Raw genomic sequence first — 27,313 nt, 5'->3', positions numbered from 1 at the left:
CTGAATAACTGAATTTCGCGATTTTTATTAATTGAAACAATAAGTTGTTGGATCTATATCTTCCGATTACTGAAATAGATTATTTTAAAATCCGCATTTGTACTAGTAGAAAATGGTATGCTCTGAACATTAACAAAAATCTAGAATATCAAGACAAAGTACTAAAAATCTGAGCAAAATATTTTTTTTAACGGGAATATCAAGACAACTACAAAAGATATACAGATAAAGTTTTTGGGACTTTCCTAGCTATTCAGATGAAAACTAGAGATTATCTGCAAGTATTGTGCAAAACAAAATTAGAAATTCAATAAAACTGGAATTGTTTTATTTGGAAATCAATTTTAAAATAAACATTTATCAACAAAGATTACAATATAATTGCATTCAAACAAACAAGAAAAAACTTAAAAGTGATAATACTGCACATAATCTTTTACCCATCACACACACCATTAACTACACGCCAAAATAATGCATAAGAATTTAATATGGTATTCACTAGTTTATCAATATGACTAGACAAAGAAATGCACTCAATAATTTTAAAACAGAAAACAATGTTTAAACTAAAGAAAATGGAAACAATGTTTACAACAAAATTGTATGTATAAAAATAAATGCTTTAAGTAATACATAGCATTAAAACTAAAGATCCTTAACATCATGAAATATACATTTTTCTAATATAGATTAAGTCCTTAAAATAAATCAAAATTTACCAAAATACATATCACATAATACAAAGGGCTTGGAACAGTATAATGATAAGTTACAATAATACAAGATACCATTTTTTAAGAAACTCTCAATAATGAGTGTGTTTCTGTGCATTGCATTGTTATAAAGTGGAAATTCCAGAAAATTGTAAAGTACCCTGAACTAAACCTAACTGAAATAATTCAATCAAACAGTTTGATGAAAAAAACTTATTGATATAATGAATTAAACCCTTCATATGTAAACAAATGATATTTCCAGTTCTTTTAAAATTAATATAATTCATTAAAAATTAATATAAAAACTGAAATAATAGTAATTAAAATATTAAAAGTAAAGGTTAATACTGTATTAGGAACATCTATTTGTACAATTTAAATGTATAATTCAACAAAAAATTATCAAGACAGTTACTATAAGAATAGCTAGTATTTTGTGTATAAATCGAAAACGGTAGAAAACAATAACAAAGTTCTATCTACCTCTTATTGACAAAGAAACTAAGAATTTATATATATATATATATATATATATATATGAGCTTGAAGATTTCTAGTTATATGTTATCTGAACATAAGATAAAAGCAATGCTAAAACCCATGGAATCTACACCATTCAAATTTTACTAAGAAATGCAAACACAAAATCTAAAATTTAATTATAAAAATTTTTTCTGGTGAAATCTTATTTATTCCTAAAGTAAAAAAAAATAAATTCTGAATTTCTGGAATTCTGCAGACTTTATCTGATTGGGTTTTAAAAACAGAAATGGTATTTTTTTTTCAAGTATATTTAACAAATAATAATACATATGTTAATTTCATAGCCATATGTTTAAAATTCTCCTATTTAAAAGACATACAGATTAAATTATTAAGTGTTTTATCAATTTTAAAATATTAAAAGTAAGTAACAATTTACAAATATTAGAAATGTTTATAAATTGTTAGATATTGAATTTCTAGCTATTAGATCAAATGAAAATCCTCAACAGCAGTTAAAAAATGTAAATACTCCCAAGAAGGATAACAATTTGAAAGATAAAACTTCCAAAATTATTATATTCATCATAAATAATTATGACCACATTCTTCTCGAAATCTTTAAATTTTATAATTCTTAATTTAGAGCTTTAGAAATGAAAAGTTTGCACACTAAATTAGATTATAAAAAGAAATTGAAAACTAATTTCATTAAGAGTGGAAAAGAATTTACATCTTGATTCATTTATTTAATTAATTAAAGTGACCATAGCAGTAAAAAGAATGAGTAAGTTGCAAATAATTTTGGAAATAACTGATTAAATGTTGTTGAGCATTTTAGATACTAAGCAAGAAAGCAATCGAGTTTTACCTCTAATTATCAAATCTTTCATTTTTATGACTGGAAATCCCCATTAGAGTTACAGAAGTTTTAAAAAATAATCTACTTCACACACAAAGCAATTTAAAATAATTTAAATACTATAAAATACTTACTGACAATGTCAAGTCAAAAAATCATAACAAATAATGAGAGCAAATGAGAAAACTCATTAATGCATATGAGAAAATTCAATTATGAAAATTAAACAATTTTGACATGTTAACAATTGCATGTTCCTAGACATAGCTAATGTGAAATCCTAACGATTGCAAGTTCTTAGGTTTAACAAATGCAAAAATATAATTGCAGCTAGTTTTTTTAATAATAAATGGAATGCATAATTAATATAAATTAGGAGCATTTCTTCAGATACTTTTCAAGTAAAAATGTGCACGAGTTTTCCATCATTGATGGAGTAAAAAAAATCCTCATTAAAATAAAGCATTGATAAAATAAAAGTATAAACAGAATAAAATGGGTCACATCAAATGAAAGATAAATTATAAAATTTATTATAATGTAAATCAACATAAGGTTTCATTGAATTCTTACTCAGTTTTGGAATACAAAGAGTAGGGGAAGAAAGTTAACAATATGTTTATGAGCATATGTTTGTTAATATGCAGAAGCTTTTTGTCTGCATATGTCTTATTGTCACAAACAAACTATTATGTAATCTGAAATTCATTGAGTAACAGCTAGTTTTTAATAGACGATGGTTTGAATTGGATGTACAGTTTATAAGCAATCAATAAATCAGCTAAACTTAAAATAGTAAAATTAAATGATGCAAGAGAAGAGTGAAAAAAATGTAAAATGGTAATCATAAGGAAACCAGACAACTCAAAGTTGTGAAACTGTGTTCACTAAATAAAACAATTCACCAGGAATATAATAGGCAATATCATAAAACCTTTAGACTCATTGAAAAAGGTAAAAACATAAATCTTCAACTCCTGCAAATCATTTTAAAGTCACAATAAACAATGTGAATGAAATTAGAAAGGATGTAATATTACAATCATTGTAAAATAATAAAACTTTTTAAATTAGTCAAGTTTTTACTCATAATAATTAGTAAAAAACGTCATTCTTTTAAGAAAAAGTCTTTTTAAAAATATATATAAAATATTATCATCAAATTAAATAAAGAATGATAAAAAAAAAAACATTTTGAATTTTTCACTAAAATTTTGCAAAAGCTAGCCATTTTATCATTGTAAAAATAAATAAAAATTAATTTTTAGGACATATATGTTTCATTTATTTTTCTATAAGACTAGAACAGGATTTAAAATATCACAAACACAAAAGAAAAAAAAATGACTAATAAAATGAACACCTTACTGCAACAAATTGATTTAAAGGACTAGAATTGAACAAATTTGTTAAAAATAATACAATAAGCTAAATTATAAGATATTCCACTAATAAGAATTAACATTAAAAAAAAATACTATTTTCATAACACATTCTAATCAATTGAAAAATATTTCTTAATTAAAGATTTATTTTATATTAACTCATTTCTATTTGATATTATTTGCACAGTCATTGACCAAATGCTATCATTTTTTGGAGTTAAATTTTTGTCATTTGGCTACTGGTGACTAGCTGCAAAATGACAAAATTATTTTGTTTCTCTTATGGCACAATTATATAATTACCTACATATAAGTTGTTATATATATATATATGGTAATGCCAACATAAAAATAATTGCAAATAAAAAAACAACTATTTAACAATTAAAAAATTTCAAATTTATGAAGTGAATATGAAACATTATTATGGCAAGAAGCTATTGCAAGACAAAAAATGTGATAACAAATAAAATAATATTTTCATACAATAATATTCACTTAAAATCTGATGCAGTCAACAAATAATATGAACATGCCAAATGTTTTTGATATATAACATCATATACATAATAATTTGAAGATCAAAATTTTTAATTTAACAGAAATTCTTTTGTAAGTGCATAAAATATAATTAGATGATTAAGTGACAATAGGGTGAACTTTCAAAATTCTTTTACACTTTCTTGTAGGATAAATAAAGGCATTGTGTTTTGTTAAAAAATGTTCACATTTAGTATATTTTAAAAAAATTTCACTTCCAATAGTAAACGAAAATAAAATTAATAAATCAGTATATTTCTTTTCTTTTAAAAACATAATTAATACTTATTAAGAAAGAAAAGCTGTTTTGCTTCTAAATTCAAATGACACATGAAAAACAGTTTCAAATACAAATTAATTTCAAATTAATAAAATTTCTCTTGATAGTACTAATATAGATAAAACTTTATAAAGTAATAACTTGAAAATAATAAATAAATAATTTAAAGATAAATATATTTAACAAAAGAATAAAAATAATGACGATATAGCAATTAAGCACACATAATATCTAGAGGCAATATATTTTACAGCAAACATTTAGGTCGTCATTTTTTTCATTAACAAAGATTTCACATATTTTTAGCTTTTAAAATATGATATATGAATCAAACAATTTCAAATTGATAAAATTAAATTGATTGATTATTTAAGAATATAAAACAATATCCTACAATCATATCATTTGCACATTGATAAACTAATTTTAGACAACATAAGATTTTTATTAATCAGTTCGGTGATGTTAAATAAATTTCTCTTACAGATTTTAAAACATTAATTGAGTTGACTCATGCATGATTGACAATAAGAAGAATGATAATGTAATAGTTTTTTTTCAAAAAAGACAATAAAAATGCATTTAATAATTGAAATGCAAGATTGCTGAGATAGTTTATATCATGCAAAGGAAATATATAAATTGAAACAGATAGCCATTACAAAACATTTGTTTACAATTCAGTAAAGAGCAAATTGAGTATATTTATAAAAAAATATGCTAATCTGTTTAAGGTCTCTAATAAAACGTTATTAGCAATTAAAATCATCAGCTTGTTTCTTTCCGATCAAATCAGGATTTGCAAAAGGATCTAAATCAGCAAATAAATTGTACCAACTAGACATATCCTTCTTTTCCTAAAAATAAATAAATAAAAATAGAAAACATTTATTTTCTTTGATTTAGTATGGCTTTAGTGCAAATAGAGGTGTAATAAAAAAGTTGAAATTAAAATAATAGTAAGTTAATCAAATAAATTTAACTCAAAATTCAGAAAAAGCAACTCCTGTGTCAGCTAAAGTACATAGTATATTTATGAGAACAAAATAAAATTTATATGGACAGATGAAAACTAATATAAGACTAATATTAGGTCACGATTAATAGTAAGAAAGGTATGACATGTATACCACAGTAAAAACTCAGTGACAACGTAATTTTAATATTATTTTGAACTATTTTTTTGCAATTTTATTTGTTTAAAAATTATACATTATAAGGAGATTAATAGTCACCTTCTTATTCTTGCCAGCAGTAGAAGAAGTATCATTTGACTTTGGTATGCTACTAGGAGCATTAGGAATAATTCCTGAGTTATCTAAGTAAATAACAATCATTAAATTTATTCTGTTAAGAAAATAATACAATAAAACACATTTTAACAGATTTTAATGCACACAAAAGATATTCCTGTAACTAAACCAAAAGAATAAAAACCGAAGAAGAGTTGCATTGTGCAATGTAGCCAGGCATAAAAAAATTTCTGTTGAACAAGAAGACATTTTTTACATTCATGCACATAAAAATTAAAAACAAAAATTATATTAAATTGTGTCCTTTATGTGTAGGTCTGATGTGATTGTTCTCAATTTAATAACATATTTGCATTAAATCTTAGTTAAAATAATCACCTCTTTCAAAGCTGAATTTAAATTATATAAGATGCACAAATGGTGATTTAGAATAAACTAGTAACTGCTTTCGGAAAATAGCTAAAACATTATTGAAAATATATGCAGTCTTAATTGTTTCAGTGGTCTTTCCTTCTCATTAGCATAGCAATATATAAATGCTGAATTATGATCTAAGAATGTTGGTCGGAATCTACCCAAATTGTTGTAAAAAAGCTGATTATTATTTATTTTTCATCATTTTTTTTATTTGGCACCCAAGCTTTAACGGGTTTTACATATTGCACTATGTTAAAAGATTCAATCTAAATGCACATTAACAAAGGCCTTGAAATGATAAGACAGGAAAACTAAAAATATTTTTTTAATTCTTTCTAGTTCTAAGTTTTTTCACTGTACTGCTGTTGAAGATGTTACTAGCATCAGAACTATCAAACTAAATCCTAAAAGGTCAAATATTAAGAATAGATAAAAGTTTTCCCTTTACTTTCATTGAAACAATTATGAATAAAGGAGAAACCAGTACATTTGATAGAATTTAACGGATAATGCTGACGGAATATTTAAAATTATTTAAAAATTGCTAAAAAAAATTGTTTTTAAGATAATTAATGCAGGACAGATGATACATGACAGATTAAGATAATAAATACACAACAAACATTCATAAAAATTTAAAATCTAACCTTTTGGCATGTCTATTAGCTGTGATGGGAGATAGTATGTAGATTGGCCAGCAGCAGTCATATCAAAAATAAATTTATTAAGATTGCTCTGCTCGCTTAATGGAGAATTTGGAAGCAAATTATCTTCTGAATTTAGAATGCTATCATTAGAAAAAGTAAAATCAGGCTTTGCATCTAAAATTTCATTCAATAATTCTAAATCATTCTTATCTACTTCCTCACCACCCAATCCTGTAAGTAAATCGGAAGAAAATCCTGAAAAAAAGTAAAGAAAATAAGTTCATATTTAATTCATGAGATAAAACTTTAAAATACAGAAATAGACATAATCTATAATATGCTGATTAGTTTTGGCAGACTCAAATTCTATATTTGAATAAAGTTCAACCTGTTTCAAACGCCAGATCAAGTTTTCCAAAAAAAAAAAGTACAGAAAACAGCAGGTTGCGTAGCCAAATTTTTTAACAAAAATAAGCACCTTTTAAGCACGTTTCAAGCCCTCAAAAAATATTTTGAAGTGACGAAGACGATGGCGCGTCAAGAACGATGAAATTAACAAGAGAAATGAAACTTTCTATCACTAATAGAGTGAAAAAATTGACAATGTTTAGTTGGTCCCCGTAATCAGCAAAAATTCGGGAGATTTTTCGATTCTATTACAGAGGGCGAAAAATGAAGTCTGAAATTGAGAATCTCTTGCAAAATGCAGCAGGGTTGCACATGAGAGTAAAAAATTCTTACCACTGAATCCAGCTCAGTATACGCAAGTGCGGACCCGCATCAACCATGTAAAACGAATAGTGTTTTCATACACTACACATCGGCAGTACACCGAAATAGATTGGGGTTAAATTAATTGTGAAAACGTTGAATAGGAATGTCTTTTTGCATAATTTGTGGTGAAAATCAACATGGTAAAGAAAAATATCACATTTCGGAAAAGGAAAAAGTAAGCATTTTTTAAAGACACCCATGGAAAAAAGCACCTTTAAAGGCTTTTACAGAACGAAAATCGAAAATATGCACCTTTAAGCACTTCTTAAAAACGCCACGCACCCTGTACAGCCATTAGAATTATATGAAATTCAACATATATAATTCATGAAAAGCAGATTTTATTGAATTATTAATGCAAAAAGGTACATATTACTTTTTTATATGTCAGGAGTTACACAGTTCATTTATAACTTTTATCTTTTTTCATTATTTTCAATTGAAAATACATATTGTCTTAAATATTTCAGGCTCCTTTATATTTAATTTGTATTGATTCAATAGAGAAAAAAATTCAAGTAATATCCATTTTATAAAAAACAATTGGTACTAATGCTATAAGTTGTAATATGGTTTATAAAAATAATGCTAAAGTATGACATTTTCATGTGCACCAACAATCAAGGGGGAAATTACTCCTTAAATGCTACTAAAATAGCACTTGAATATAATAAATATTCATTTGCATGTTAAATGAAGTTGAAAAGTAATGTAAAAACACATTTAAAATCTTCAAATTATTATATTTTTTTTAATCATGTTACATATTTATCGAAGAAAAGTGGGTATTTTTTAGTTGTTTTTGACAAATTAATAGTTAAAAAAAGGTTTCTATGGTATACATTTTAATGGTTTAATTTGGACTTACAATGGATTATTTAATCTTTCATTTAAAATTAAAATAAAACAATTTAACCCCCCCCCCAAAAAAAAACTAGTTTCAATGTACTCAGTTATTTTCCTAAACCTACTTATTTCTCTACAGACAAAAGCACTTAAAGACAAAAAATTGCTTTTTTTTTCAAAAGGTTTTAGACTTGAGAGCAGAACTGGAGCTTCATGCAGATATTGTTCAGAGAATATTAAAACCCTGCAATTCCTTGAACCATGCCAAGATAATTACTTAACGATCTTATTCCTTAAGACCAGCTATAACCAGTAGCGGGACTAAATAGTTACAGGTTTATACTGACAGAACTATCACCAAACGTTAGAACAGGAATATACTCATTCGTATTTTCTTTTCTGTGCCTCTCAGAAATCAAAAAACCATGTTTGGCAGAAAAATAATGGCTGTTTATGTAGCACTGGAACAACATACCCCCGCCCTAACTGACTTTCACAATAAAGTAATTTTACTGTGGTAGTTTACCCCAAAGCCGCCATTCAGACTATTTAGTTAAAATGTCTGTTTTAAAATATCTTAGTGTGTCTTTAAATATCTACATATGTCTGTCTTAAAATATCCTTGATTGTCACATCTTCCTTGAGCCTGAAGGATGACAAATTATCCTACAGTGACTCCCAAAACATGCAGTATTTTTATTTTTTTATCAAACAGGCATTCATACTGTTTAAGAAGGTCAGGTAAATAATTCAACAACCAAATACACGCAACTCTTTGCATTGAGACTAAACGTAAAGTGTTACTCACTTTCAGCATCTCTTTTAAAGTCGAACATTTTCGACCATAATATTTTGATATTTCGACCATAATATTTGTCGCAAAATTTAGACCTGTAGTGACGCAAAACTGCCACGTACACCACAACAGCATTTTTGACAGCCTAAATTGCCTACTCTATGAAATAATACTAAAGTTCTAGACACTTACTAATAAAACAACGACAGTTTTGTTGTGTTTCAAGTTTATTTTTCTGTAAGAGTTTGTCCTTTTCTCTTGTCATTGGCAATAAAAAAAAACATGTTTACTTATTATATCACATAATAATATTAAGTGTCAATAAATTAATATTTTAAGGTAGCTATAACCAAATGCATTTAGGTTATATAATATTTACTTGGTTGGTTATGCACTGCTTAAAAAAAAGTAGAAATAAAAATTTAAAGTTGAATCATACTTCTGGAGTTATCTTCTGTAGTAGGAGTTTGCAAAGAAGATAGGCTAGATTGAGAAGAATTTAAAAGTTCATCTAAATTAACTAATGGAGAATCATTGTTTTCTGCATCCTTTTTTCTTGTGTTTTTAGACTTATTTTTTGTTTTTTTCCCAGAAGAAGACTTAGATGTTTTTTTCTTATCAGAGGATTTATCATTTGCAGTTTTTGAATGTTTTTCTTCATCATCATGGTATTCAGATTCAAAAAAGAGTAATCTAAAAAAGAAAAAGAACAAATTTTAAATAACAGCTTTAAAAAATATATGGTACTGTTTAAGAGAAAATGGCAAACCAAACACACCACAGGCAAATTTTAATAAACATTTCAAGACTGGTTTAAAATATAAGTTCAAGAGTTTTCAAAATGTTCTTCAGAGAATATATGATTTTTTTCTCCTTCAATTTAATGAGAATACAGAATTATGGTTTGCCTTGAGAAATTTCTTAAAATCAAAATGTCATGCCACAATATGTCCTTGAATTATATTTAAACATATGAAAGTAGCTATAATTTTTTTTTTTACACTAAACATTGACTTTACACTGATATCATTGAAAGCAAAAACTAGTCAAGTGTTTTTTCAGTAACTCAGAACTGATTATCTGTTGTCAATTAAATTATCCATATGTATTTTAAGATGTGTTAAAGTTGACATTGTTTAATACATTTAATTATCTACACGTATTAAAGTTGACATTGGCCAGCTCACTGAGTTACAAAGTAATTAAGTCAATTATGGTTTGAATCTCAATCTGGATATGCATGCTTATTTTCTTTCTTTCTATATTATGTGTATCTTTCTAAAGGAGATAATGGGAAATTGTATTGAATAAAAAAATGATAAAATTAAAAGTAATAAAATAACTTCCAATGGAAACATTATTTTTACAAAATAAAAGAGACAAAAAGAGCAATAAACAGTAATTTTGGAATAAGACCAAATAATTCATTTTAAAAATAAACAACGAAAAAAAGCGAGAGCTTAAGTTTTTTTAAATATAAAATTTATAAATGACTGAGTCTCAGAATACTATTTAAAATAAAGACCTATAGAGGTGAATTTTAAACAACACAGAATTTGCAAGGTAAATGTAATAGAACCTTAAGTCAGCTTGGATGATATGCAGTAAAAACAGCAAAAACCAATGAAATTTTTAAAAAATCATGTTTCTTAAAACAAATGACAAAATATCCCTATGTTACAGATATCTATAGATAAAAATAATTAAGCAAATATAACTGAGGAAATTTGTATGACCTTTTACAATAAAAAACAATTTTTATTTATTTTTGAAAAAAAAAATATCTTAAGTAATTTTAAGTAAAATATGCACCCTGTTCTAACAAAATTTAAAAAAAAAAAAAATATTAGTTTATTTAAATTCTAACAAAAAGAACATACATAATAGAGGGAAGTATAGAAAACATATCTGACACTTTCAAACCTTAAGATAAACTTACACATCTTTATCATCTGAAGGGACTAATCCATGCTCTTCAAGTAAAGGTATTGTGTTGTTCATTTCTGATGTTTCTTCTGCCAGCTTTTTACTAGTTTCAGTAAGTTCCTAAAACAAAAATTAAGATTATAGAATTAAGTAATATTTTTAAAGTATTTAACAAAATTATTAGCTTCTTGAAATAGCAATTCAGTGCTTTTTACACCCTAAACTGGAATCTACTCATGTTATTCAAAGTAAAAAAATTGTATAGTGGACAAATTTCAATCCAAGGATAGCCCTCAAAGAGTTTATGGGATCAAACTCCATTTAAAAGTAAAAAACTTAAAGAAGTAATGCAGTAATCCCCAACCTAATAATCTCACCCCACAAGTCTGTGGATGCTGGTCAAGAATCTTAGCAAAGATAAATTTTAATGTCTAACACCAGTTTTTTGGTGTGATTCGTTTCTCATTCAGATATTCATTGCTCGTACGTACTTTGTTTTCGTCAATCAAATCGACTTCCATCGTTAAAATGCATTAATCTTACAATGCACCACCTGAAAAGGACACGAATAAACGAAAAACAAATATGTGCACGGACAAGTGCAAGAAAGTACAAAAAAAAAAGAACTTGCGGAATCGAGAGTACTATAATGTATGGATCTGCAAATTCAACAAGCGTCACACCAAATAGGAAAATGCCGGATCACATATCGACAGCCGATATGGAACTGGTTAGAACTCAACAACTAAGAGCCCCATATTTTCTGCTGTACAGAGGAAGCCACGGTTGTCAAGGTAACGGTGCACCTGCTGAAGCTCCACTCATTATCTCCAGAAGATCATTCTTTCTCAGGCTACTGCAGGCAAAAACAGTTTGTCCAAAGTACAGCTATCATTTAAGCAGCTTGGGTTTTGGCTGTTACGTGTGTATGGAGGGGGGTTCTGCAATAAGTGGATCTCACAAAAAACTAAGTTTTTGTATCATTGTCACTAAAAATGGAAGGGAAAACGCACATTTCTGCTTTTTTGTGGAGAATTTTCATTCCTGAATGAGATACATTGTCAATTAGCTAATTGAATACAATAAAGTTATTTTCTTATTGTCATATGCATATAATAAGTATCTATTTATCATTAATATCATTAATGTTTACTTGCATATTTCATAGTCAGTGGGCTTCTAAGATTCTTTTACAAAATTGGTATTTTCTACAGCCAGGATTGGCTGATTTAAAAGAAATGTTTTTCGTCTTCATCAAAAAACCTTAGCCTGTTTTTTTATTAATTAAATTTTCTATTATTTATGCAAATTTCTTCTGTTTGATTATAACCAAATGAAATAAAATGGATTAAAATTTCTCGCAATTACTTGGCACTTGATTACTTTATACAATTTAGAGTTTAATTTACAATGGTAATCAGTATTACCTTAAATAAACATAAATCTGCAATTTTTAAATGATTACAGCAAATTGGGTATCTGCGTAAAATAAATTAATGTGTGCAAATTGAAGATAACGTTATAATGTCTTTTAAAAATGCTTAAGTTAAAATATTCCAGCAGTAAAATATTGTTAGTTTTTAAAATTAGTTTAAATGTAAAAGAATTTAAGCTTCACAAACTTTAGTTTTAACAACTAGTTAAAGACATATTGTTTGCTACAATCAAAAGAAAAATGGAAATGGGGTGATTTTCCAAACTTAATTTTACTGGTTTAATTTTAGAATTATTTTCAGTAACCAGTGTAACAAATTTATATTGTAAATATGCAGTATGTTTAGATACAGAACTGTAGTATTTTCAAATAGCATTTTCATATTATATTTAAAAATAATAAAGAAAAAGTTTAAAAATAATCCTAAAAGTATTTTTTCATATTTAATGCTATAATACATCTACAAGAATCATTAAATTTAGAGCCCCATTATGCTAAAATAAATAGAAAAAGGAAATATATTCCTTATTTTTCAAACCATTAATACTAAAGTATGTCTTTAATTTTTCACAATGTTACATTTACACAGCCAGTTTGTCTTTTATTTATTTTCCTCATTCAATTAATTTTAGATATTTTTTAAATGAAAAATATATTGCCTTAAATATCTTATGCTTCTTTTATATTAAAATTTGAATAGACTCAATAAATAAAAAAAATCTCTTATAACAATTAATAGATATTAATGCTACAAATTGTAAACTGATAAATAATGACATTAATATAAATAATGAAATACAAAATTTTTATACCTATTGGCAATCAAGGACAGAAACTAATTTTTACATACATACATTACTAAAATAATATTTAGATATAAAATCTTGCATGTTAAGTAGAGTTGTAAAGTGACAAATAATAAGCAGTTTAATAATACCAAAGTAAATCTTTTTTAATACAGTGGAAAGTCGCGTATCCGGAATCGGCGGGACTTTCCGAAGTCCGTATATTTGATTTTTCCGTGTAATTGACCTCCAAGGTAAACAAAGCTTAAAATGATCTGAATCTAAGAAGCAGAAAATAAATAAACATTATTTTTCGGGCAAGAATGTTTCAGTATTAGAATGATATCTAATCAATCATAAATAAAATATTAGAAAAAAAATAATTATTGCTATTCTAAAAATAAATATAGAAAACGAAAAAAATTCCCAGTTATGAAAATATTAATTGCTCCCTCCACCATTTTGAACTAGAACGATTCAAGCAAGAAGGGGAAATTCCCGTCATTCAATAAGGTGGGTAGGTGGAGAAGAAAAATTCATTTCCTCCTTATTTGTCATTCAAGTTGAGGGCGGGGTAGTGACAAATTCTTATTTTCTCTCCCATCATTGGCTATCAATCAAGCATAAAGGCATGGCATGCTAATTGGGTTCTCTTTATTTTTTCTTGTGTGACTAAAGGGGATTCCCCCTCCACTTTAACATTCAAAAAGGTTCCAGGAAATGCCTCTTTTACTAGCCAGCCCTTTCCTGCACAGAGGAGGAGCCTCATGGTCTTAGTAAATCTTCTGTTCTCTTTTCTGTTGATTTATGGGTTCAATGCATAGATCTCTAGAAGCTGAGAAGGGGAAAAACCTGTCAAAAGACTTCGTTTCTTTTTTTCTTTTTTTTTAAATGAGAGGGGAAGATGAAGAAATGTTTGTTTATTTTGATTGTTAAAAAGTGTCCGGGAAATCGACCCTTCCGGAAAAGGGACGTCCGGATATGAGATGTTACACTGTAATACCAAAAAAGACCTTCTTTGCTTTTTTTTTTAAAAAAAAATAAAAGCTGATTTTATTCCAACCCTGCGCACGACTTAAAAAATATAAAGAATAAAAAAATGAAGTAAAAGAATAAGCACTAGTTAAATATTTACAGTCTTCTAACCCAGTGCTCCCTAACATTTTTATCACCACAGACCAATCAACTTTTGATAATTTTATCACAACCATTTGAGTGGGCGGATGTTGCTTGTTTATATGGTTTTGATTTAATAATTGCAATTTAATTGTATTCAATCATTGTAATTTAATTGCATTTAATCAGTTACACATGAGATATTGGTTTGATTTTACCTTAACCTCTCGGCCATAAAAACTCACACAAACCAGGGAGAAATATATCACAATAAATAAAATGGATATAATTTTATGTTCCTTGGGCAGCCCGGTACCATATTATCCATCAATATTGGTGCCAGGGCTTGGGAATCACTGGTTTAAGCCATATAGTTTTAAATGATAAAGATCACTGAGATACACTAAAGAATGCTATATAATAGGTAGTAATTCTTATTATGAATAATACTAAAAATATTTATATTTAATATAAAAATAAATCAAATCCTTGAAATAATTTAAAAAAAACAACATTTATACTACAATGGGAAGTCGCATATCCGGAATCGGCGGGACTTTCCGAAGTCCGTATATTTGATTTTTCCGTATAATTGACCTCCAAGGTAAACAAAGCTTAAAATGATCTGAATCTAAGAAGCAGAAAATAAATAAACATTATTTTTCGGGCAATAATGTTTTTGTATTAGAATGATATCTAATCAATCATAAACAAAATATTAGAAAAAAAATAATTATTGCTATTCTAAAAATAAATATAGAAAACGAAAAAAATTCCCAGTTATGAAAATATTAAGTGCTCTCTCCACCATTTTGAACTAGAACGATTCAAGCAAGAAGGGGAAATTCCCGTCATTCAATAAGGTGGGTAGGTGGAGAAGAAAAATTCATTTTCTCCTTACTTGTCATTCAAGTTGAGGGCGGGGTAGAGACAAATTCTTATTTTCTCTCCCATCATTGGCTATCAATCAAGCATAAAGGCGTGGCATGCTAATTGGGTTCTCTTTATTTTTTCTTGTGTGACTAAAGGGGATTCCCCCTCCACTTTAACATTAAAAAGGTTCCAGGAAATGCCTCTTTTACTTGCCAGCTGCATAGGAAAGAAGGGGGAGGGAGGGGACTCAGTTGTGCTTTTTTGAAAACAACCTCCCCCCCCCTTTCCTGCATTCCAGAGGAGGAGCGTCATGGTCTTAGTAGATCTTCTGCTCTCTTTTCTGTTGATTTATGGGTTCAATGCATAGATCTCTAGAAGCTGAGAAGGGGAAAAACCTGTCAAAAGACTTCGTTTTTATTATTATTTTTTTTTTTTAAAGAAGGGAAGATGAAGAAATGTTTGTTTATTTTGATTGTTAAAAAGTGTCCGGGAAATCGACCCTTCTGGAAAAGGGACGTCCGGATATGGGACGTTACACTGTAGTATAAAAGTAAAAATAAGTTTCCCAATAAAAATATTTCCTTACTCTAAAATGAATAAAACAAAATAATAAACCTGTAATAAAAATTAACAGAAAAACGTTATAAGAAGAAAAAAAACAGAACATTTTTACTTACTTTTAGCATTGAAAATTCATAATGCTGATAGCCTTTAGTTGTCTCGGCTACAGAACTCATAGTATGAGACATTTTTTCTGAGATAGCAATTAGAGTATTTTGGTAAGCAGCTAATGCTTGAGAAAAAAGATTACAGCGTGAAAATGACAAAAGATCAACTTTCTGAAGAGTATCAAGCTTTAGTTTATCAAATCTTGCTTTTGTTTTCCTAACATTGCTTTGAACCTAATTAACAAATGAAAATAACAGTATGAATAAAAATTCAATGGGAAAACACAGACCAAAAAGTTCAGAACTTCTTACAATATTAAAACATAATCAAAAATCTCACAACAGAAAAGAAATGAAGTAGGCAATGAAATTGAAAAATTTATAAACACCTATCATGAAGTATTTTTAATCTTTAAAAACAGTCAAGTTAAACTTATTTTTACTTAAACATTCATGAAAAACTCTTGTTGACTGCTATCACACAAGGAAATATTTTAAATAAAACACAAACAAAAAGGGAAAAAATAAGTTAACATGCAAAGATTTTAATAGCAATAATTAAATTATGACTAACTTGAATAAATGAATGACAGAAGTATTAGCATAGTAAAAATAGATGATAAAAAATTATATTCTTCTGCATATTTTTTGAAATGTCTATACATTTTGACATCTGACATTTCCCAGATAAATAATTTTACATTTTGAGGAAATATAATTATCCTATTCAGATAAGTTAACTTTCTAATAGAAAATGTTTCAAATTTATAACAACTTTATATATTTGAAGTAAATTTTATTATACAGAACAATGTTTACTCGATTTCTATCAGATTTATAGTTCAAATTATTCTACTTATTACTGGTTACTTGTAAGTATCTAAACTAATTCTACCTTTCGAAATTTTTCAAGCTGTTTACAAGTATCAGGGTCAAGCTGCTGAGAAACATCTTTCATCCACATTAATGCTCCTCGATAGGCAGTTCTTGCTTTTTCCATCTTTTCCACAGTTTGCAAACTATCTACTATTGCCCGATACTGGAAAGTTTCGACTTCATGATAAAGCCTTACAAGAGGTAAACGAAGAGACAATCTAAATAAAAAATATCAGTTATGTAACTTTACATGCAAAATTAAACTTACAAATAAAAAGTTTAACTTTTGAAATCACCAATAATGAATAATCAAGTTTTTTCAACAGAAAATCAAACATGTTATAACTAATATCACCGAGAAAGGAAAGAATTGCAGTCATTGAAGCAAGAAGTAGCATAAAAGTAGATTTCTTTGAATCATAAAATGATCTACAGATATAGAAAAGATTAATAGTTAAAATAATTAAATTACAGAGAACTATCAAATCAAAATCCCTAGCCCTCCACAAAAACAAAGTAGTAAAGATATAACAGTTATAAAGAGATAATATGGCTGACAGGCAGCATACTTTTTAAAAGTATACACAGCAAATAATGTTTCTGTGTTTGTAATATCTTGTGGCAAGTAAAAGACATCTTCCTCTTATAACATACAAAAAGCTTCAGTTTACGCAATATCAATATTTTCCCATTGACAGCATACAGAATCATCAACTGCAACAAAATAACTGAATTTCATATAATCAAGCTCCATGAGATTGGTTCCAATAATTTTCTGCACAATTTTTCAAAAAATTAAATTCTTAAAAAAATTTTTTTCAAATTTCTATTTTTTTCCCCTTTATATTTATGGGAAAAAATTAAATATATTAAGGTAATAATAAAAAACTAATCATGTTTTATTCAACATTACAAATACAGGAAATTTGAAAGAAGACTTTTCTTTTTTAATTAAAGTTCAGGATAGTAAGGTAAGACTATCTCCCGTCATCACCAACACATGTTGCTCCAGAGCAGCAAACAAGCTTCAGTGATACATAAAAAACAGTATCACTCCACCTCCAAAAAAAGTGAGGTTGGTCCCTGAATTCGATGCCAACCTAGCACCCCATTGCTCGTTGATTTTGGTGGTCAATCCAAGTTGTCAGCTTTGTTCGGTTTGAATTAGATCAGACATCAGATATAGACATCAGATATGGATGAAATAAATATATTTTGGTTAATATAAATCAAACTTAATACTCTTTATTTTTATTTGAAATTTATATGACTGGTGCAACTTATTTTAATGCGTCTTATTGTATGTCTACTTTTGTATGCATCTTTTTAAATAAGTGGCTTTGTTCATTTAGAAGATTCAGATATTTCTTATTTCCTGATTTTAACACTAAACATACCATAACCGATCAAATGATCGTTTAAGAACTTTTGCATCGAAAATGTGCTTATCATCTTATCGTTTTTGCACAGTTGACTTCATGACTTTTTCTAACAATTATGTACAGTTAATATTCCATCATTATTTTATGTTTTTGTTTGTTTCAAAAAATACTTGTCGTATACCTATTTATACCACAACCAGTCATTTGAGTGGGAGAATATATATATAAGGTTATTCAATCAGAAATTAAGATGTAATGCGTGTTCAACATATTGCATTTGATTAGTTGCACATCTCTCCAAAGACTGTTTCGTAGTTAGTTCAATCAGAATAACTGTTAATTCAAAACTCAAGATAATACCTAAAATTTTAGATTGGCATTTTTGTGTAAGAAAAAGTCACAAAAACTAAATGTTTTGGTAAGTAGCTAATATTTTATTTTGATAGCTTTACTTTATTTTTATTTTAACTGTTAGTTTTTACCCGGCTCAAACTGGTGATTACAAGAGTATATCTTACAGTTTTGTTAGATGATGTGGTGGTCAATATTATTTTAAATCAATTGTTAATACATGAAGTTGACTACTACTTTAGAATTATTGCTTGTAAATGATAACTAACACATGAGTTGTTAAGAAAAGCAAATGTCTTTCTCTATTCTTTAAGCCAAACTATTACTACTTTAAAAAATCATTTCAAGGTATATAAAATTCAAATCACAGATCTTTTTTCAACATTACACCAAATTTTAATAACTGTCTGACTAAATCATTCTCACCTAAACAACAGATTTAGGTGAGAATGATTTTTTAAGTAAATATCTATAACTAACATGCATATGCTGATAAAACATATATAATAAAGTCTAAGGGAAAACTTAAAGAACAGTGAAAACATTTAAGAAAAATGAAAAATAGAATAGATTAAATCCTTTTATTACATTATTAATTTTAAAGTATATTGTTAAGAAATAACACAACAAACAGGATTTATAATTATATAATTATTAGAAAAAGAGGTATGCACAAGATTAATATTTCAGTCTCAGTAAAAACTTTAAAGTCATCAGTAATTTTCAAAAATAATAAACATTTACTAGATCAATTATTACAATTATGAAAATTGTAAAAAAAACTTTTATTTACAAACTTGCCATACAATACCTCAAAGTTTTGGTACTATTTGTGGAGACTTCGTAAGGTAAGAAGTTAACTGAATATGGAAGAATTTACCTCGACCCGCCCTTATTTAGGGCATACGGGTAAATGTTTATTAAAATTTAATGTTTTTGGCAACAGCTGGTAGCCTCTGTTGCATACGCTTTTTCTCGCTCCTTGAATATTTTGATTTTACCCATTGTTTTAAGTCTAATTTCACTTATAATTATAAAAATTTGAAAATATCAATTTAATGTTTTAGTAAGCAAGCTTTCTATACATAAATATTGCTTCAAACAATGTCTTCGTCAAAAANATAATGATATAAATAGGAAGATCAAAGACTTTAGTAAACATTTTCTTAAAATTGAAAGACAATTTTGGTAAAAAGAACACTGGGAGAAGACCCAAAGCTATTTCCTCAAAGCTAAAAGTTTGCAGACTCTTTGGAATATTTTTGGAACCTACCGGAAAATACTCAATCAAAGAAACTTATTCAAGTAACATGTTTGGCTGTTTGTCAAAAAGCGATGCATAACACAATCAGAAGATTTGTTTCTACAGTAAAATTGGCTAAACGTAGGTTATTGCAGAGGCAGAATATAGAGCATTCAAACTTCAACTAGCAAGTCATGATCTGGAACAACCAATGGATACAAAATAAGTAACCACACTATAATGATATAAATAGGAAGACAAAAGACTTTAGTAAACAATTTCTGAAAATTGGAAGACAATTTTGGTAAAAAGAATACTGGGAGAAGACCTAAAGCTATTTCCTCTAAGCTAAGAGTTTGCAGACTCTTTGGAATATTTTTGGAACCTACTGGAAAATACTTAACCAAAAAAACTTATTCAAGTAAAATGTTTGTATGATTGTCAAAAAACAATGCATAATACAATTAGAAGATTCATTTATACATCAAAATTGTATAAACATAGGTAACAGAGACAGAAAATAAAGCAATCAAACTTCAGCTAGCAGGTCATGATCTGGGACAACCAAAGGATACAAATAATTTTTTCTGACAACAAAAAATTGACTTTAGATGAACCAAATGAAAAGATGCACAGTTCGCATGATTTATGAAAAGAAATATTCTCCAAGCAACCCATTAGGTAGAAACTCAGTGATCACCCGGGGATATTTTGCTTAAAATGGTGTGGGCTCAACTGCATTCATTTCGTACAAAATGAATTCACCAGCATATCAAAATATCCCAGCAAGTCATCTTTTAACAAATGCAGAATTTCTTGCAGGAGAAAACTGGGTACATCAGCAAGACAACACACCTATTCATTCAACTAGTAGTACAAAAAATTGGTTTGAAACCAGTCATGTTGAAACTTAGAAATGGCCAGCTAAGTCTGCATAACTAGAGAACCAAATAGAGAACTTATTGGGTGAAAAGTATATACAAATAGGTGGCATTTGACATCATTAATAAAGTTGAGAAAACTATTATCTAAGACAAATGGTATAAAACAGACCCTAAACTTTGTCAAAATCTAGTTTCATCCATGAAATCTAGAAAATTTGAAGTAATTCAAAAAAATGGTTTTTACACAAGCTTCTAAATTTTTTATTATTTTTATATTATATTTTTATATCATCTTTAAAGTTTCTACTCATGCTGAAATATTAATTTAGTACAAACTACATTTTTCTGTTAATTACAAATCCTGTTTGCTACATCTCTTAACAATGTACTATAAGAATTCATACCATAATATATAAACTCCCTTTACTTTTATTTTCTCACATTTTTTTCACTGGTCTTAAAAGTTTTTACTCAGACTGTAATAAACATGAGTCTTACTTTTGCTGAGCACTAAAACTCAAAGCTTTCCCAGCAGCAGTCATAACTTTGCCAGCTCTCGTTTTATCATACTTTCCATTTTCCTTTAAAAATCTACCTAAAGCATTCTCTTCTTGTGCTAAAGCTAAAATTATTTTTAAAAAAAATATTAGCTGTTACATAAACAATACAACAAAAACAAGTTATGAATAAAAAAATCAAATAAGAAATTGCAAAATTAAGAAGTGAAGCAAAACAGAAAAATTTACATAATGTCAAATGTATTCCATGAAAATAATAATTTTAAAAACATCTATTTAATCAAGAATTTCTAAATGAATATTGCCTTATCCATTGCTTCTGTAAAATTAATTCTCAAGGAATAAAAATTTGTTTATATGAATATACCACAGATCTATAAAATTATAAAAACTCTTCAGTATTAGACGTTTTCATTCATATTTTTAAAATCAGTGAGACTTTCATTTATTATAATAAACAATGCTCAATATTTATTGAAGACAAATTTGAATATAATGTAGAGTTAAATAACAACTTTATTATGCCAAACTGAAAGTGGAAGCATGTTATTCACCATTTATTAAAAACAAGATTTGAATGAATGTATGCTTCACAGCACAAGAGCCACATGTAACTAAACTTTAAAGTATTGCGATTGAATGCAGAATTATAACTATATTTTTTTTTCGAAGTTTATCATTATTAGAATTGTTGACTGCAATAATTTTTTGTTTTAGTTAAAGTGCTGCATATTTTTCTCGAAAATGATAACATTCCAAATTGAGATTTTTTGGTGCTTATTTAACTAAAATTTGCAAATTCTTGTGTATTCCAAACAGTAGAGATTTTGCCGAGTGTATATGTATGGATGGTGCTTTTAGTATAAATGTAAACAATAACAATCTCCAGCTCAATACCTGCTCTAGTTCCGGTTAGAAAGTTTGCAACTGCTTACTACAGCTTATTCCGCGAGGCAATATTTTCAAATGGATAATTTTGTTTTCAATAAAAGAAGTAAACTAGATAATTTCTGAGCACAAATCTGCCGTATATCATAAGATATTAATGTTATTAAGTAGTTCTGGTGAGTTTGAAATGAAAATTTGTTTTAGTTATTTATAGATATATTGTTAAAAAAGGTGACATGGTTGCTAGATTTTGAATAACTCGCTATTTTGGCAGTCCTGATTTGGCCTCTTTCCATTTGTTTATTACAGTTTGTTCTTGTTGCAAGCTGTGCACCATCTTATGTTAGTGTTAGCAGCTTTAGCATTGTAAACACTTTTAATAAGTAAGCAAATACCAGGGGTGATTGTGAGCCCAAGTCAAAATTCCGGAAAATTTCTTGAGTTAAAAAAAAAAAAAAAACAGTTTAAACTGAAAAAAAATTTAAACAAGGTTTTTTTTCCCTATATTTCTTAGTTTACTTAAAATATATTTAAAATTTTACACATACCTATACCATTTACACATAGCTATGATGACCTGGAGAGGTAATTAAAATTTACAAATATGTCTTTCTTTCTTGAGTTTATGATTATAACAACTATTTATTGATAAAAAAGGAATATTAATCATGAATATAAGCTTATAAAGTATCTCTCTGGCTCTCCCTTACAAACAAATAAAATAAACTGTGTTTTTAAGTTCCACCTTTGAAAATTTGATTTCCGGAAACTTCTGCGATAAATGATATTTTGAAACGTCTGGACCTTCGATCTCCGGAAACTTCCAGATCACTGTTTGCGAAAATTCCGGAAATCCGGATTTTTTCCGGAGCACAATCACCCCTGAAATACCATGTTTGCAAGACTCTCAAAACAGAATGATCATGTTGTAAGCCAGATGGCTTTAAAATACACCGGAAACAGTAACCCGGAAATATAGGCGGTATGGAGCTTGCAGCGTTCACTATTGTAGAAAACACCATCCATATTCTTATTTTCACCTAAACTTTTTGGAAAGTTGCTTTTAACAACAACAAAATTCTATAACAAAGTTTAGTAATTCGATGTACTTCTGTAAATAATGTTTCAAGCAGAAGTTTAAATTTAAAGAAAATCGGTGAGATTTGGAGTTATGAATTTGAACTACTTTCGAGAGGCTACACAAAAATTCTAAATTAAACACTAAAATATTTTTCATGCTCATAAGCCTTTAAGTTAAGGGACTAAGCCCTCTACCATTTTAAAGTAATAATGTTTTAACCATAAAAAACATTCAAAACAGTGATTATGAATGAAAGGAAAACCAACATGCAAGTTAGTAGAGCAGTTCAAAAGAATTATTTGGCACAGTCATGGGACACTTTACTTTCATAACATCTTCCCCTAAGCTAGGGGTGCACAACCTTTTTCAGTGAAGGGCCACATGCACAGCAGATTGACCAATGAAGGGCCGCATGCCAAAGTGTTTAGACCGACATATTGAAAGCAATTGTTGGTGNAGCACCCCTACCCTAAGCAGAGAAAAACTAAAACACAACACAAACTGGTTCATCCAACTACTTTCATAACATTAATTAACAATTTCTTCCATTTAGCAAACAAAACAAAAATGCAAATTAAATTGATTATGAATGAGGCAATTACTGATCAGTATTTATTTATTTATTTTTTTTTTCATAAAGAATTTTCACAGAGTAATTTAGAAAGTTTAAGACGCTAACACTTTATAGGCTAATCAGGTTAACTAAAATTCTCTTTTTATTTTGGCACTTTTAAATAACAAAACTGCGTGTATTTATTTTTTGCATTCTATTTTGACAATAATTCTAATAAAAATAATTAATTTTTTCTCCAAATAGTTATCAAGCTTATATTGTTATTATTATAATTATTACTTACCTATAGTTGATAGAAAATTTAACTCTGAATGGAATTAAAAAAAAGTTTTAAAAAAAGAAGCAGAAATAATTATTGAAAACGCTGATACAGTGCTTTAGGAAACATAAATTTATGGAATATTTCAAGAGAGCAATAAAACAAAAAAAAATGATAATGAGGTATTATACTAATTTACATAATATAAACTCCAGTATACTATATATGTACCCAAATATTAATAATGATATACCCAAAATTAATAATGGTTAGTAAAATACTCCAGTGCAATTAAAAAAATAATGCAAGTACTTCCTGATTCTTTTTGAGAAAATCTTATTTGCAGCTCTTTTCTTTCCCCATGTAATACAGTGAACACTAAAATAAAATTTCAGAAAACTGCTTAAAAATATATTTTTTTATTTATTCATTTACAATATGTAGATTTTTGTATAACAATTCTAAACGCATATAAATCTTAATTTTGATTTTTCTTTTGTCATTTACGTTGATTTTATTTTATTATCAGGTAAAATAAAAAATCTTAAAAAAAGAAAATATTGAATTTCAGATGTTACAAATTTAAAGCAACTCACAACATAATTTATCTTGATAATTTTCTAACACTCTCATTAAAGTCAAGAAAGATTCTTCAATAGTTTGGAATAGCTGAAATAAAATAAAATCATTGAAACTCTTTCACAAAAAGAATTTTTTAAATTATTCAATCACATAGGAAATAACAAACATATTATGAATACACATAAGCGTCCACTAAATTTTATGTTAAGCTAAGGTGTTTATACTTAATTTTTTTAAAATATCCTTCCAAGAATAAGTAAGAAGAATTCCAACTGAAATTTGATAAAACCCTAAATGATGAGACTAAATTTTCAATATGCATTCTTTGACCCATTAATGCTTAAGTCAAAATTTTTAACATTGTTTAGCTGTACAATATTAAATTTTGTAAAATCAATAAAAATGTTAAAAAAAAATTTTTAACTGCAAATTTGTTTCAACATAAAAAGTTGAAAAATTTATAAACTTAATGTAAATTACCAAAAATATATGCAAATCTACTACTGGAAATTCTAAGATAAAAAGTATCATGACAGTTGTATTAAATGAAATATTTACTAAAGAATTTATTTATTAATCAATACTTAATTTTAACACACTACTTCTGGATATTGTGAAAAACTGCTTTTAATATGGACTTACTTTTATGTTAAATGTTTAACACATGAAGTAAGTTCTAAAAATAAATTAATACAGTACAGAACCCGTTACCCGGAAATCAGAAAACCGGAACGAAATTCGATAAATTTTCGCGCTATTTTTTTAAAAAAAAATTTTTTTCCTCAGAAGATTTTAGAATTTTTCTTTCTTTTTTGAAAGACCTTACCATCATTTTGGAAATAATCATTAGTGTATTCCTTCATCGTTTTTTCTTCTTTTTAAGATTATTTCCAAAAAAAAACATTGTTTTTTTTTGTTGGGTTTAACAATAAAAAAACGGCTTTTTGTAGCGATTCAGGAAACCGGAAAAATCAGTTATCCGGAATAGCGATGGTCCCGATCGTTCCGGATAATCAGTTCCCTACTGTANCCATATGTACATTTTTTTTTGTTGGGTTCAACAATAAAAAAAACGGCTTTTTGTAGCGATTCAGAAAACCGGAAAAATCAGTTATCCGGAATAGCGATGGCCCCGATCGTTCTGGATAATCAGTTCTTTACTGTATTTCATTGCTTATAAATTCAAATTAAATTTATATAGAAAAAATACTTTTATAAGTGTTATGATGCAGTTTTGAATTGTCTTGAATAGGTTAACCTAAGGTCTAGATGCATATTTCTTAAATCTAATAAAATATGTTGTACATAATCTATGCACATTTTGGTGATTTATCAATGCTATGGTGTAAATACCAGCATATCTGATAACAAAATTGTAAATTAACATTGTGACTACTCAATGGCTAGTTTCAGTGGAGAGAATAAAAAAGCACTAAAATAGCTAGGTAATTCTTAAGATTCAGAGACAATCCAGCCACTTGTAAGCAAATGTTAAACTAAAATTTAGCAAAATTTAGGTTATATACAATAAAATTCCATTCTTAAGCATTATACAGAATTTAATCCTTTTTATTTATATTAATTTAAAGCCTTATTTGTGAAATATTTTCCTTAAATAGGATAACCTATCCCATGGAATATATCTTAAATAAAAAGCAAAATACTAATTATAATTGAATAAGAATCATTAAATTAAAATCATAATATTTTACACACATCTTTAATGCTAATTTGTCATAAATTATGATATTAACAATACTTTTTACCTCTAATTTTGCATCCAGTTCTGCATCACTAGCTATTATGCAGTCATCTTCTTTCTTTCCCAATTTTTTAAAAACAGCTTGTTTGGTAGTCCAGTAACGTTCCTGCATTCGACTCAGGGTTGACGATTCGCGAAAGTCATTCATCATTTAACCTATCAAAAATTCAATTATATCTTATCATTACTAATCGCTAAAATTGATTTTTCCTTTCTTTTCCTAAATTTTTTTGTAATTATTATTATTTGGAGTTGAGTTACACAAATTTATATAGAAAAAGAATAGCTTTATTGTTATTTCATGCTTTTTAATTTCAATTAAGCTATGTGTAATAAATATTTACTTGAATCTTAATATTGTTTAAATGCCAGGTTCAGCTTTTAATAGTTTTAATTTACTTATTTCTAAGTTAGATTTAAATTAAGAAATGCAGCCCAAAATAATAAGCAACATAACTACTTACTATCATTTAAATAATTTTTAAATTTTTCATAAAACAACTGATTGAGAAAGTAGTGAAATTAAATCATACAATCAATGTATTATCTTAAATATTTAAAAAGAAATTCACATGCTGCCGATTGCACTTTCCCAGTTTCGTAGGTGATAATTTGTTTTATTACGTTCACATTTTTACTCGATCAGCAATTCCCAGCATAGAATTAAAATTTAAATGAAAACCAATTATAGTCTTTCAATCCTATTTTAAATTCAAAATGAACAAAACGATGAAAAACTAAGAATATACAGTAAATTATCAGTTTGAGCTGAATTATTCTTTCGAGAAAATTAATAACAGAAGTTTTATGAATATTGCTTTCATAAGACAATTTATAATTGCCTACATGTGTATCATTGATTCGTATCAAAGAAGAATTAAGTACACTAACAAAACTTTTCAAAAAATAATCATATAACTAATGAAGTATGATCAACTGAAATAAAATTACCTGCGATTAATTAATTAGTTAACATTTAAAGAAAAAATCTGTCACTCTACATTTGAGATGTTTACTGTTTACGTTTTCTTCCGAAACCTCGAAACCGAATATTCAACTACTGTTGCCAAATGAATATGAAACAACTAAATAATTGAATTAGCTCTCG

The 27,313-nt window shown here is 27.4% G+C and overlaps 1 protein-coding gene across 1 annotated transcript; it reads right to left on the bottom strand.

Annotated features, from left to right (window-relative positions):
* Positions 1 to 311: 311 nt before the first annotated feature.
* Positions 312 to 27,299, bottom strand: LOC107440913 (islet cell autoantigen 1-like protein). The gene is made up of 11 exons (XM_016053998.4): positions 27,157 to 27,299; positions 26,210 to 26,361; positions 24,458 to 24,530; positions 21,040 to 21,163; positions 16,701 to 16,899; positions 15,815 to 16,039; positions 10,942 to 11,048; positions 9,442 to 9,695; positions 6,587 to 6,841; positions 5,505 to 5,587; positions 312 to 5,126 (listed from the first exon to the last, which is right to left on the bottom strand). Exons 2-11 carry the CDS (start codon positions 26,354 to 26,356, stop codon positions 5,022 to 5,024), a joined length of 1,572 nt encoding a protein of 523 aa, XP_015909484.2. The 5' UTR covers positions 26,357 to 26,361; positions 27,157 to 27,299; the 3' UTR covers positions 312 to 5,021.
* Between the last annotated feature and the right edge of the window lie 14 nt (positions 27,300 to 27,313).

This window comes from Parasteatoda tepidariorum, chromosome X2 (assembly GCF_043381705.1).
Source record: "Parasteatoda tepidariorum isolate YZ-2023 chromosome X2, CAS_Ptep_4.0, whole genome shotgun sequence".
Lineage (NCBI taxonomy): Eukaryota > Metazoa > Arthropoda > Arachnida > Araneae > Theridiidae > Parasteatoda > Parasteatoda tepidariorum.
The sequence above is the reverse complement of the archived record's forward strand: the minus strand, read 5'-3'. Positions and strand labels throughout refer to the sequence as shown.

What these genes read in the sequence shown, in the direction of transcription:
- LOC107440913 (XM_016053998.4), bottom strand. Translation starts at nt 26,356, where the DNA reads ATGATGAATGACTTTCGCGAATCGTCAACCCTGAGTCGAATGCAGGAA. An exon ending in AACTGGATGCAAAATTAGAG is followed by an intron (nt 24,531 to 26,209) that starts GTAAAAAGTATT and finishes ATTTTATTTCAG; the next exon opens with CTATTCCAAACTATTGAAGA. An exon ending in TACAGAAGATAACTCCAGAA is followed by an intron (nt 6,842 to 9,441) that starts GTATGATTCAAC and finishes ACTTTTTTTCAG; the next exon opens with GATTTTCTTCCGATTTACTT.